Source organism: Siniperca chuatsi, linkage group LG11 (assembly GCF_020085105.1).
Source record: "Siniperca chuatsi isolate FFG_IHB_CAS linkage group LG11, ASM2008510v1, whole genome shotgun sequence".
In the NCBI taxonomy this organism is placed as follows: domain Eukaryota; kingdom Metazoa; phylum Chordata; class Actinopteri; order Centrarchiformes; family Sinipercidae; genus Siniperca; species Siniperca chuatsi.
This window is the reverse complement of record NC_058052.1, coordinates 18,456,331-18,469,980: the sequence shown is the minus strand read 5'-3', so window position 1 is coordinate 18,469,980 and position 13,650 is coordinate 18,456,331. Positions and strand designations below refer to the sequence as shown.

Here is a 13,650-nt window from a genome sequence, read left to right as displayed (position 1 = left end):
CACAATGACTCCACTAAAATACTACCTACAGTTGACTCTAAATCATGTAGTAGATAGTCATAACACCACCAAACTAAATAATCAAACACAGTGTTGAGTTAGCAAGGCAAGTATTTTTCCAGAAACAATGCTCCAGTTAATCAGGATTAAGGATGGACTCCGGTTCCATTTTGGATCTGGTTCCCGGTTGGCAAAATACCCGGATTGGTTAAGCTCTGACGCTGACGAATCTCTTATCAAACCTTTTCTCTCTCCTTGTTCATTCAGATAATGTTAGCAGGCTCATTTTAGCTGGCGCTGACCGTCCCTTTCACCAGTTAAAATGACAAACATCACTGGTGGAAGATCTTATCAGCTGTAGCAATTAACATTAATTATAATGGCTTAAAAGAAACTTGTCTGCTTTATGTGCTCACAGCAAGCCAGTGTCTTTACTCGTCAAAGATAATTTGTGAGGGAAGAGAAACATCACTCTGTAACACCTCTCTATGACTGCGAGTGGAGTGTTTTAGTAGTTCAGCAAGACCAACAGAGTGAGCACTCTTCTCTAGAGAAAGAAAATCTCTTAGTTAAACTTTTATGCTTATCATATCAATATTTTGAGCTTATCAACTTAATAACTCTGCATCAGGGCCTCCAGTACTGTAAGTATATAGCTTGTGAAAAATAAGGTGTAAAATTCAGTAGGCTACAACTGTTACATCAGATACATATTTAATCGAGTTCATATCTTTTGCTGATCTAATTTTAGCTACGGGTTGTGATTATTAATTAGGCTGCCACTAAAATCTAGAGTTTTTCTGCCTTCTCAGCCAACAAAAGGTAAATACTGATCTTAATCTTTGAGTTTTAGTTATTTATAACTTTACTTACCTGCAAAAAAGCTAAACTTAATTATATTTGATAAGAGATTCGAAAGGATTCGGATTTGAGAAGCAGATAATTAAATGGGACAACATAAATATGTGTCAGATGTAGAGCAAAAGTCATTAGTCATTTGAGTCATATATAATATATAATAATGATCAGCAACAATTTTCATAATTGATTAATTGTTTGAGTCATCGTTGTTCAAGCAAAAATGCCAAATATTCAGTGGTTCCAGTTTCTCAAATTAGAGAATTTGCTGCTTTTTTCTGTTTTATATCATTATAAATTTAACATTTATGGGTTTTAGATGTTGGTTGGACAAACAAGCAATTTGAAGAATTGTGAGGGGAATTTTTCAGTATTTTCACAACATAATATAATAATAATAATAATAATAATAATTATAATGACAATGGTCAACATTGAGGGATTTTGAGTGATACTTTCATCATCAAATCTCTTTTGGTTTTAGGCTTTATGGGACACACAGCTGCCCTGGCTGCAACTGAGTGATACTTGCTTCCCACATGTGATTCTCACTTTGCTTCCCCAGCCGCCCTGTGTTGTGTGTGGGCAGATACATGCATCAGAGCGTGCCCAATTGTTTGGGTGGCACAGCCAAAGAAAGCTTATTTCAGCCTCGACCGGATTACATTTTTGTTTGTTTCCTTTGTCACACAGTTGGACATTGGTTTGATTAATGGGCCTTCAACAAGGATATGACATCACCATGGCAGCCTGTCAGAGCACTGTTCAGCACATGTGGGAGAGAAGGTGTGATGTAAATAAAACACTTATACTGGAGGCCTCGAGTGGTTTGCTGAGCTCTTAGGCTTTTTTTGCACAGCAGGTTTAGAAGCTTTAGAAGCCACAATAACAACGTCAATGTCAAGAGAATGTTCAACTTGAAGTTTGTTGTGGTTTGTTGGGGGGTCTAAGTGAGCTGTTGAGACTTTCAGTGGTTCTGGATGATTGCTTACAGGACAGTTATCATTGTCTTTTTTTCACATTATTCATTTCTACCGAGTATTTCCTTACTTTTGAGTATTAACATATTGATTTGAGGGGGCAGTTTACTGTAAGTAGAAAAGAGAAAAAAATGCGGCCTGTTTTTTAAACATTTTGGGGAAAGGACCACCCATGGAATTTTTCTGAATCACATTAACTACACTTCGCTGAATCCTAAATTCACCAAATACTTGAAATTGATTTTCTGAACTGATTGGGTTTTAACTTTTGTTTATCCTGCAAAAACATTTTCTTTTTTACGCACTATTTCACATTCACATAGTTATACAGAGCTGCCTAGTACAACCAGTGTTGGAGACTGATCCACTCCACTGAAGCAAATGAGGATGAAGGTCTTTACCTCTGGTTCCCCGCAATCACACTCTTCTCCCTCCTCCACGTAGCCATTGCCACACTTCTGGCCACCATAGAGCACCTTGACCTCGGGCATGTTGTACAAACACATGCCCACGCCTTTCTCCAGACTGGCAGCAAGGTCCTTCTTACTGCATGTACTGAACACTGTTGGGAATGGATACCTTCAACAAGAATGGAAGAACAAGGTTGACTAAAATGAAGGAATGAAGAGACATGATATTAAAAATTGTAAAAATTTGCCAGAGAAACAGAAAAAAATCCTGCTTTATGTGTGATTTTACTGTTCAGAAACCAAAATGATCTTGAAAAAAGTGGACTCAATCATTCTGCCGAACCAGAACACAGACAGAGCTTTCAAAGGAACCTTTGTTCAATCTGCTCATTCAAGAGGTCTTTTCACATAAATTTAATGGTCTACTGACATTGTATGAGCTCCAGTTCAAGAGATTTTCAATCCTATTCAATACATAAACGGGCCATCAAATGTCCAGAGAAACATTTTCTCTGGCAGCTACATTTTCAAGAGGCATATCCTGGCCAGACTGAGACAATTTAAGCAACTGACTGGAGGGAATAGTATGAGGGCTATGTTGGATGTGGTGTGTGTGAGCACATGTGTGTACGTGAAACCTTGATAAAATAGCAAGCCCAAACCACGTAATTTCTACCGCACTAATTTCACTCCCTGGTATTGCTTACCTGAAGGGCTGACTAATGTCTAATTTAGTGAGGGAAGAAATTGGATTTCGTATTGAAAACGAGAAAATGTTAACTACTAACTAAGATGAAACTATCTGATATGCCAATAACAGCTGTGAAGCTAGAGTGAGCTTTTGTGAGTCTAAAAACCAAGAACCAGAAATAAATAGGGAGAGAGAGATGAAGTCAAGTCAAATTTATTTATATAGTACATTTCATACAATGTAAGCTTAATGTGCTTCACACACAGCAAATATGAACAAAATAAAATAAGACATGAATACATATTTAAATACACATTAAAAGAAAAATAAATTCATAAATTCATCTCCTGCCCACCCACCCACATATACCCCCCAAAAAGAGTGGGCCCATTATAATTGAATGCACCTTCACCAGATTTACTACTGATCATGGGTACAGTTAGGAGACCAGTATCTGATGATCTGAGGGTTCTGGAGGGTTTGGAAGCAGTGAGCAGATCAGAGATGTATTTAGGAGCTAGACCATTAAGTGATTTGTAAACAATGAGCAATATTTTGAAATCAATTCTGTATTTTATTGGAAGCCAGTGAAGGGATCTAAGTATAGGAGTAATATGTTCAGTTTTTCTTGTTCTAGTGAGTACTCTGGCTGCAGCATTTTGAATGAGCTGGAGCCGTCTCACAGTCTTTATGGGGAGTCCAGTAAGAAGGGCATTACAGTAGTCTAGCCTGGAGGAGATACAGTAAATGCATGAACCAGTTTTTCAGCATCTGACTGAGACAAGATGGATTTAACTTTGGAAATATTTTTAGGTGGTAAAATGCTGTTCTAGTTATACTTGTAATGTGGCTTGTGAAGTTTAGTTCTGAATCCAAGATAACACCTAAATTTCTAACCTGCTCACTGGTTTTCAGAGACAGCAAGATCAGTTTTGAGTGGATCTCCTGTCTCTGACCTCTAGCGCCTACCACAAGGATCTCAGTCTTGTCTTTGTTTAACTGCAGAAAGTTTTTGGTCATCCAGTGTCACTGATACAGTTGACAAGGTCATTTATGGGGTTGAGATTACCGTGTGAAAGTGAAATATATAATTGTGTATCATCGGCATATGAATGATAAGAAAAACTGTGATTCTGTATGGAGCCAAGTGGCAGCATATAGATATTAAATAGTAATGAAGAGTGAAAAACAAAAATAATATGTATGTAGGTAGTTAAAAAAAAAGAATTATACAGAGTGAGGACAGAAACAGATCATAAGACACTGAGGTGTGGACAAAGATATTGAACACTATCTATGGAGAGAAAAAGGAAGGAATGATATCATGGACCAGACAGAAAAATGGCAGAAATCTTGCTGCTTTACCAGGGGCGGGGCCAGAAGGGTGGTCAGGGGTGGCACAGGCCCCAAAACAGCCACAAAGAGGCTTAAAACGCCATAAGTAAGTGCAAAATGAGACGCAAAATTAAATGACAAATAAAGGTGCAAAAAACAACAACAATGAGATGCAAAATGACCACAAAGAGAGGGAAAATGACCACAATGTGATGCAAAACAACCACAAAGAGAAACAAAATTACCACAATGTGATGCATGTGTCTGTGTCCAGGGGTCCGATGTCTAATAATCTGTCTATGGCTGGAGGCTATTTGGAGTTATAAATATTCAAACATTTCTAAACCCGCCCCTGTGCTTAATCTCTATGTTCTGCTTCGACCGCTCTAAACATGAAACACAAGCCACAGGACATGCAGTACTACAGCACAGTGTATGATAGTAACATAACCAAGCCTTGACCTCATGCTTCATGCCAGCTAACAAACAAGAACAGCCTCACAAAAGGGCTGAAACAAAAAAGCAGGTTTCGGGGTGTGAAATGAGTTTCTCACAGTTCATAGCGGGACAAAGTCTAGCTTCAGAAAGAGAACATGGTGGATGTGGGGTGGCAGGGAGCAATGGCTAGCAGAGAGGATTGGCACACATGGCACAGAGAGAGGCAGCTGGCATCGGATGCTTGAAAAGCTTGACTTCAGACAGAGACATGTCATACACGTACTTATGCAGCAATAGACTGACTGGGGTCTTCAAATGCAACGGGGCGTGGAGACTGTCTGCAAAGCTTGTGGCTTGACAGGGCAGATTTGTGAAAATTCAACATTACACAGAATATGTTTGTGGAGCCTGGTGTTGGACAGAGGTGTGTGTGTGTGTGGGGCAGTGGGGTTTGGGGAGGTGCGCTTTGCCTTTGCCTAAGGGGCATTTGGCTGCTGCTTCTGCATGGATATTTTACTGCTATTAGTTGACTATAGTGAAATTCCTCGGAGGAATTACAGACTATGCAGATCAAACTACGGCAAGGAGCAGACCAAGCCCTTCGTAAATAGCATGGGCTGCCACTGATAACAGAACACAGGCATGCTTTGGGATCTGGATGAGGGGATGGAAAGCGCATGAGGGGTAAACAGAGTCTGTTCTCAATAAACTGGCATTAATAGTAAAAGTTGGGACGGTTGTCAGTTGGAGATTTCTTCACTGAGGAAAATCAGATTTCTTTGTACCAAATTAGACCCACATGGAAAGTATTAGCAAGATCCAGTGGATACATGTATGTTAAAAACAACATAAATTCAGGACTTTCGCTATGTATACAGCCATGCTTTGAGGCACAAGCAGAAGAGAGCATATGTTTGAAGGGTTAACTCCCTTTTGCAGTCTATTGACTGATTTGTCTTCTAAAAACAATGACAGTCTTTGAGCATAAACCAAAAACACTCTTTATCGTCAGTGTTAACCTGTCCTGTTAACATGTGTCCACTATGACCACTAATATATTGTACAGCCCCTCCATTGGTTTCATGATGTAAAATAAGAACAATGTATACTAGTAAATGTCTGCAAAAGTTGAGTGAAGTTGACTCACACAAAAAATTAATAAGTGAAATGACCTTTAAAGCCAATTAAACACAGCTCTCTACAAGTGAGCAACTAAGACGTGCTCTGTCATTTTTATGCTTGACTATTTGAAATACAGGGCACATTGAGTGGACATGGCGGGAGCCAAGAAATCATTCTAAATGATCTACCTTTAACTGATGTCCAATGTGGCCACTGATTGTGTATGAATAGGGCTTTGATAATTGAGCTGCACCGCTAATTTGCAGCTGACATCCCTCCAGGTAACAGGTGCCCACTCTATTCCGGTAACAGATGCAGTGTCAGCCCCAAAGGGTGTCCAGGGATGCTGCAAGAATATCTTACTTCTCCGTCACCCACTGCCAGGTGCAGTTCTTCATGACGCTGAACAAATACACCAAAGGAGTTTACTGTCCAGACACGGGTGAGCACAAATGAACAATCAAGGACAGAATATGTTGTGGTGCTTTCCAAGTGCTTTTGTGCCATGGGCTGAATGTCTGTGACTTTCAGGGGGAGGACGGAAATTAATTTATATGAACAGGAAAAGCAACATTAAATTACTGTTCACTTGGTATGTGATGCAGATGCTGACTGTGGAAGTATGCAGAATGTTTAAGGGCAAAGAGCAATGCAACTAGACAGTGGCTTGTTGGTGAAATGTGCTATCATAAAACATATTTTAAGCCCCTGAAAACGTGGTTTCAAATCCAAATGATTTCTCTCTAACATTAAATATCCATGATTAAATAAGCAAAAACCAAAAATAAATTTGGGGAAAAACATCCTTCGCTATTATCTATCAAGAGTTTAACGCTAAAAAACTATTTTAATCAATTAGAGCATGTATGCAGTTAAACTTTTGTGTACCTTCATTCTAACCGCAGCTAGATTTAAAGAAGTGCAGTATTTAAAGGCAATACCTCAGTCTAAAAAAATGTAAAGACTTAAAGTCAACAACCATATTCACATCACCAGGAAAAGAAGTCACAGTATGCAATAAACCTATAAAAATACAGCATTAAATAATGTAGAAACAGCTAAAATGTACAGATCTCAGTCTGCAATAGACCCACATCGAAGGTGTGTATTATCACAGCTGAGACCACACGGCTGCTCTGCTGTCCAGGAAATTAGCTGTGGAGAGAGTGTAGGTTTCCCTGGATAATATTAGCATATAGCCCTGCACCCTCTCCAGGTGTAGTTTGCTGGGGTGGAACTAATTTGGCTGTGGACAAAAATTAGTCAGCTCCCTTTCTGGCTGTTTGTAATGTTTGAAAGGCAAATATGTAATTTAAATTGTGAATAACACACACTTTTAAAGATCAGAATCTCATCAACATCATACAGCCTTTATACATCTGTGATACTGACAAAGGAAAATGTGTGGCGCTATCTCACTGATGAGTAGTAGACTCAGTTAGTGTAGCTGCCATATCACATGTTATCTGCTCTGCTTTTTTATTGGCCATGCCTAATCTATGCAAAATCTCGTGCCCAAGCTGAGATAACCCTGATCCTCCAGAGCTACAGAAGACAATATATAGGCCTAGCTATTTTCGCAGGTTGAGTAGTGACGAGTAAACTGAATTTAATGTGTAAAATCGGTTGAAGGGCCCTTTAACACAAAAAACTACTAATGTTGGGAAGTAGGAGGAGGCAGCCTTTTCATAGTGACTTACAAAATGATCTTGTAGCATTCATCCAAGCCTTTACAATGTACTGAGATGCAGAGATACAGTCTCTTGTGCACCAAGCAGCTTTTCCTGGATCTACAGCCATATGTGCAGTGCAGATGATTCCTGTCAGTTTGAGCATCTCAGCATGCAAGTCTGGTGGGTTCAGAGGAGGAGGAAACGTCAGTCTAGATGGAGAGTGAAATGGGTCTGTATACAGTAGAGGCATCGGTCACATGAGGGCTATGAAGGGCTCTTCTATTTGTAGGCTCTCTGACTGACATCAAGCTGTCTCTATTGCTTTCTAAGCTGCCCTACAGACGGATATGCATTTAGTCCAAGCTAAGCAGGAGAGACATGTCTGCCCTTTCGGGAAATGTTAGGCTGCAACACTGGAAGAAGCCTATGGTGATTAAATATCAGGAAAAAAAAACAAAAAACAAGCTAAATTTACGGCATACATTTACCCACTAGCAACCTAACTAGCTTTCACCCTCCTCTCAGCAGAATGTCTTCAGATAATGACATTTTGCACCTTCGCACCTCACTTGCACTCTGTCATTTCGACAAGAAAATAACAAGAGTCCCAAGCTACCTCATACTGTGAGGACAAAGAATTCACCTCTTGGCCTCAAAGTCCAGACATAGCTACCTGCTGGGCTTCATCTTTCTGCCCAGTAACACATAGAGACACAGGAAAGTACTTTTGAGCTTTCTCCCCACGTTCGTATGATGCAACTCTTAGCTCAACTTCTAAAAGATATCCCCATTTCAAAATATCCATGTAAACCTCTGTTCCTCTCCTCTGTCCCTCAAATTTCCACTCATTGTTATGACACAAATCTCTTGTGGCCAGTCTTCATGGCTCACATGCCTGTCAGAGATGTCGATGTGTAGGCAAATGATTCCTTCGTTGTCATCTTTCTCCTGTTTGTTTCTCACTTTTACCTCCATCTCTCTTTGTGTTTCTCTTCTTGCTTTACCACTGAGGGAGATAAAAGACAAATAAAACCTCTGCCTGCTCGCTCCGCCTGTCTATCCAGGCATAAAGCACCTCTCTGCGGATCTCTTTGTGTGCCCTGGCCCTGATTACAGCTGGCAGCGTCACTGATAATCACGTCATTTAGATGCAGCCTGTCCTCTCCTCCATTAGCAAGTCTAAGCTGAGAGTATCCCAAACACACAGTCAAATGAGCTACACTGCTTTACAACAATGTGTTTAACATTCTGAAGGCATCTGGGCTGAGGGTCAAAGGAGGTTGATAAAACATAAAAAAAGAAACCAAATCTATGATGGGGGAAATGAGTTCTAGATTGTTTTGTGAAATTATTGGTTTTGTCAACAGGAAACTGTAAATTCAGGCGGATAGTTCAGGAAATTCAATTTGGGAGGTAACTGGCTGGAGGTAAGTCAAGCTTGAACTTGGGTAAGTTCATAATTTTCATCTTTCAAGCTGGCTCAGAAACTCTGGCACAATGTTTCCCATGACAAACTTCAGACTATGAGCTCCGTGGCTCATTGATATCATCTGGACAACAACATTGTCTAGACAACACAGTTGATCTCTCACCCTTAATATCAAACATTAAATCAAAGGAAGTCCATGTAAGAACATCATTATGAGTTTATAGCCACTTGGAGCCAGCGGAATAAGCTGTAAACACAACATTGATGATAGCAAAACATTACCTATGTACACATCTAGCAGACACATAGCAACATTAGCATTCATTCAAAGATGGGTTTTTTTTGTGGCTACCTGACGGATTTAAGTCCAATATCGACTCTCCTTTTAGCTCTGTTTTTGGTCTCCACCAACTCCTAAGGGAAATATCTGGCTTATTAGCTGCTAAATGCTCCACTATGTTCACCAGCTATATACCAGCCATACAGTGAGTTTATCAGAGTGTTTTTTGCTAAAAACAGATTGAACCTAAACAGTAAAGTTACAGACCGAAAAACTAAAACAATGAGCTGAAAGATGCTAAAACAGTCCTCATGTTCATGGTCTAACATCGTGCCAAAGGACTGCAGTTGAAAATTAGAAGGCTGGCTAACACTGCCACATTTACAGAAATGGTGATTAATGTGCATTGTCCTTATAAATAAAGAAAGGAAATGAGAGTTGGGTGATAAATCGTCAGTTTGTCACAATGTGCGAACGTGACACATATTCATCTGACCCATTAGTAATATAAAAATAATGATTAGTGCAGCTTTAAAGATTTCTCCCATGCAAATCAATAGACTTCCTGACACAGTATCAATAAAAATATGAATCTGATGAGCTAAATGCAGGGCTGTTGTATTGGACTGCACTAGATTGTACAGGTATACCTAACAAACTGGTCACTCAGTGTATGACTTAATGTACTGTATCATCTTCCGGTTTTCATTGTGTTCATCTCACTTCAGTATTTTTTGTTGCAGCATATAGGATTGTTTGACTGATCAACACCATCATAAAAATCAATGAACTCCATTAAATTTTGTGTTCATCTTGAGTACAAACATACAGATTGCAGTGAACAATGGTCGCTGCACAATTAAAATATTAATAATTAAACAGGGAAATATTAATAGTTGAAGTCAGTGTATCAACTCAAAATTGCCAGGAAAAATGTCATTGTAGCACTGTGTATGGATTTATCACACACCCTTTACTTAGCAAACACAGGAGCGAGTTTCAAAATGAAAGGTCACTGATCACCTCTCTCAACTATTAATGTGTCTAATCTCATAATTATGTAGCAAAGAGAGCTGAAAAGTAGCAACTGTGCTTTATTAACCTATTCTGTTATAAAGAATTCAATAACACCATGACTCATTCTAACCCATTTAGATCAGGTCATTTTTCTAAACTCTCTGCATGACATCATTAGATATTTTTGGCCAGTGACGAGCTAAAGCAAAGTCGTCATGTCAGTACGCTGAGTGCATATGTAAAAACTACACTGCATAAATCCAGCGGTGATCGGTGTGCATTATACTTTTTTTCTTTGAAATAAGTGTTGTAGTATGAGAACAGCAGGATGAGCTCAGTGTTGCAAGTGACTGCACAAACAAGCGCTGTTTTTCAGCCCCCCTCCCTATTTTCTATTTGTACAGTAAAAGGTCATTCAAGTTTCTGGGACTATTCTGGTACATAGCAAGTTATATTATTTATGTGTTTTTTTAGCAGATTTTGTAGCATTTTTGAAGGATGTATTCACAAGCCACCAGTGGTTTTCGTTTACTGTGTCTCTGCTGATTTTTGAGCATAATTTAAGCTTTTATCTACTTTTAATGTCTGTGTTTAATAACAGCCACAACTAGAGCCAGTAAAATCACAGTCCACAGGGACTCTACTCATTGCTTAAAACTCAGATGCTCAGCCTCCCACATCTTAGCACATTGTTGTTAATGTAATTCTGAATAGACTGCTGTACTGCAAACAATTGTATTTACCTGTTTCTACTTTTCTGAACATTGAGCCTGTTCTCATCTGTTTGTCCACCTAATTAACAGTGTCCTCTCGTTTAACTGTGTCTTTCATCCATGTAGCCGCATCTTCTTCCTAACACATTAAGGCGCAATGGGAAGAGGAGCTTGGCTCACAAATGTCGAAAAGTCTTGGCAATTGGTCTGTTACCATACTATATACTGAACGATTCTGGATTTTTAGGCCGATACTGATATTGATGTTTGGAAGTTTAAAAAATCCTATACTATACATTGACAATCTTGATACGGATCCTTTAGATATGTTTTTTTTAAATTGTAAACAGATAAATCCTGAGCAGAAAATTTTACAGTGTAAAAATCACCTTGTCCATGCTCTCTGGTAGACAAGCTATGTAATGGGAACGCTGTTTCTAAATTACCTAAAACCTAGTTTGAAATTTATGTACTGCAATTTCTTGTTACTTATCGGCCAATATATACACCGATACGCAAATATCTACAATAAGCTAATATCGGCCGACTCATCACTTTAGTTATAGTTCATTCCTCATAAATATGCATCAGGCACGGGCTACTACAGTTTAAAGTGCTTCACAGGCTCCATCTGATCAGCAGCTAATTGGCAAAACTTTTTCAGCAGTAGATAAGAATTTCTTATGATGTGGGCATGATCTGGGCACCCACAGCCATATGTTTTAGTCCCGTCTGCGGAAGGAGAATTGTGGACGGGTGTTTTGATAGACTTTCAAATGTGGCACAGTTTTTGATCCTAACACTCTGACAGCCAAGATGACCGCTAACCAAGCTATAGTTGTGGCCTTCTCTACACTGCTTGGTTGAAGAGTGAGTCTCCTCAAATGGAAAAAACTGCACCACCATCTCATAAACACTGGCTGGAGGATGCAATGACACACATCAAACTTGAACAGCTAAAGCATACTACTTTTGACTAAACCAGAAAGTTTTTTAAGATCTGGCAACCTTTCCTGCTATATCGTCAGAATTGGAAAAATCCCCTTTAATGTGCAAGATTTAACACCCATTGATATTAGTAATGTGTGGGACAGATGTAGGTTAAGGATTGATGTTGGTTTGTGTGTGGGTCTGTGTTTCTTTGTTGATTTGTATTTTGAAATAGTAACAATAGTAACAGTGTCTTTCTGCCTTTTGTCTCCGTCTTCTTCACATTGTTGTGAAATATATCCAGACCACTTTCATCTGTGGCTTGCGGGACTCGCCATCAGACAAACCAGACTGGTACCAGACCAAGGGTGAAATCTGGTATTGCACTCTGGGTTTGCCTTATCTGCTTGCTGTTTACTAACAGTCACAGAGTCCATCACTTGCAGCAGCACTGTTATCTCAGCGACCCAGGCAACATGAGTAGAATGCTAGAGCAGCTGCTTTAGTCTCAGGCCAAAGTGTGTGTCTCTCTGTGTTTATATGTGTGTGTTTGAGCCCCCTCTCATACAGCAACACATAAACAATGGAGTATCATGTACAGATGAAAATTATCCAAACTGCACAATTAGTGGAGCTTAGTCAATCTTTTTGCCTGTTCAGGTGCAAAAGAAGTCACTAATTAATTCAGAAAAGTTAAGCTGATAAACTTTTTAATTCCGTAGCTGTGTGAAACAAGGCTATCAAAGGGTAAGTGTTTAATGGCTCTAAACCAATGTGCCCACAACAGAGAGAAACAGCCTAAAGTCATGATTTTAAACATTTGTCTGAGCTAATGTTTTTTAAATCTGAAGCCACTTTCGCCAATTTTTTTCCCAGCAAAGATTTTATCAGAATAGACCACAAATTGAAAATTAAAACCAAGGAAAAACAGTAATGAAATAGTCTAAAACTACAACCTGAATACATATATAGCAGTGAAATGGAACCCCCCCACACAACAAGCACAATCACTACAATGACAGTGTGGTGCAGTGGACATTTAATTAGAATTTTGCTACAATTACAGCTGCCTCATACTACTGTTTTATACTGTTTTATATGAAAAAGATCACCAGAATCTCACCCTGTGGACGGAGTCATGATGCAGCCTCCACGATCAACGGTCATCCTGCAGCCACAGCCACGTTCTGGGGTGTCGTGGTTCATGCCAAAATTGTGTCCCAGCTCGTGTGCCAAAGTCACAGCTGCACCCAGTGGGTTCTCAGAGTGATCCTGCCATGGAAAAAAGCGCATCCCAGAACATGAGAACATGTTAATAATGTGAGGTCTTGTATGTTTGACTATGCGTTACATCAAAGTTACTTGAGCAAGCTTTGAGTAAAAACCAAGCCATACTAAGGTACACTGTCATTCTCAAAAAAAAAGGAAAAAAGAGAAGAAAGAAAATGCAAAGTTCAAAGAAGACAATTTTTAACCTGCAGATTCCCAAAACAGTTCAGTAACTGTCCGATCTGCCCCCTCATCCTTCTTCTATTACTCTTTCTCCTCATGGAGGCCTGAATTCATCTGCAATTCTGTTACCCCTGCAGACTCAATCATAGCTGCTGCTAGTGGAGACAGCTATTGCAGTAAGCTCCGTAAACCTACCGCTGTATGACTCGCTATTGCATTGATAAGCAAGACAACTGCCCTTCACAAGGCAGACAGAGACGGAGAATGACGAGACAGAGGTGGAAGTTTCAGTTTCACCTAGTTTTGTAGATAGACAGATTGA

At 39.5% G+C, this 13,650-nt stretch overlaps 1 protein-coding gene across 4 annotated transcripts in view; it reads right to left on the bottom strand.

The window, feature by feature from the left end:
* The window catches only part of adam12b (ADAM metallopeptidase domain 12b), an 82,819-nt gene that overhangs the window by 22,223 nt on the left and 46,946 nt on the right, over positions 1–13,650 (bottom strand). For all 4 annotated transcript variants that reach the window (XR_006379933.1, XM_044214776.1, XM_044214777.1 and 1 more), the window contains 2 exons: positions 13,000–13,148; positions 2,240–2,417 (listed from right to left, as the gene is read on the bottom strand). Coding sequence is in view for 3 of the 4 variants with exons in the window: in XM_044214776.1 (XP_044070711.1) it covers positions 2,240–2,417; positions 13,000–13,148 (327 nt within the window). In the remaining variant the exon portion in view is untranslated. The remainder of the gene's footprint in view (positions 1–2,239; positions 2,418–12,999; positions 13,149–13,650) is intronic.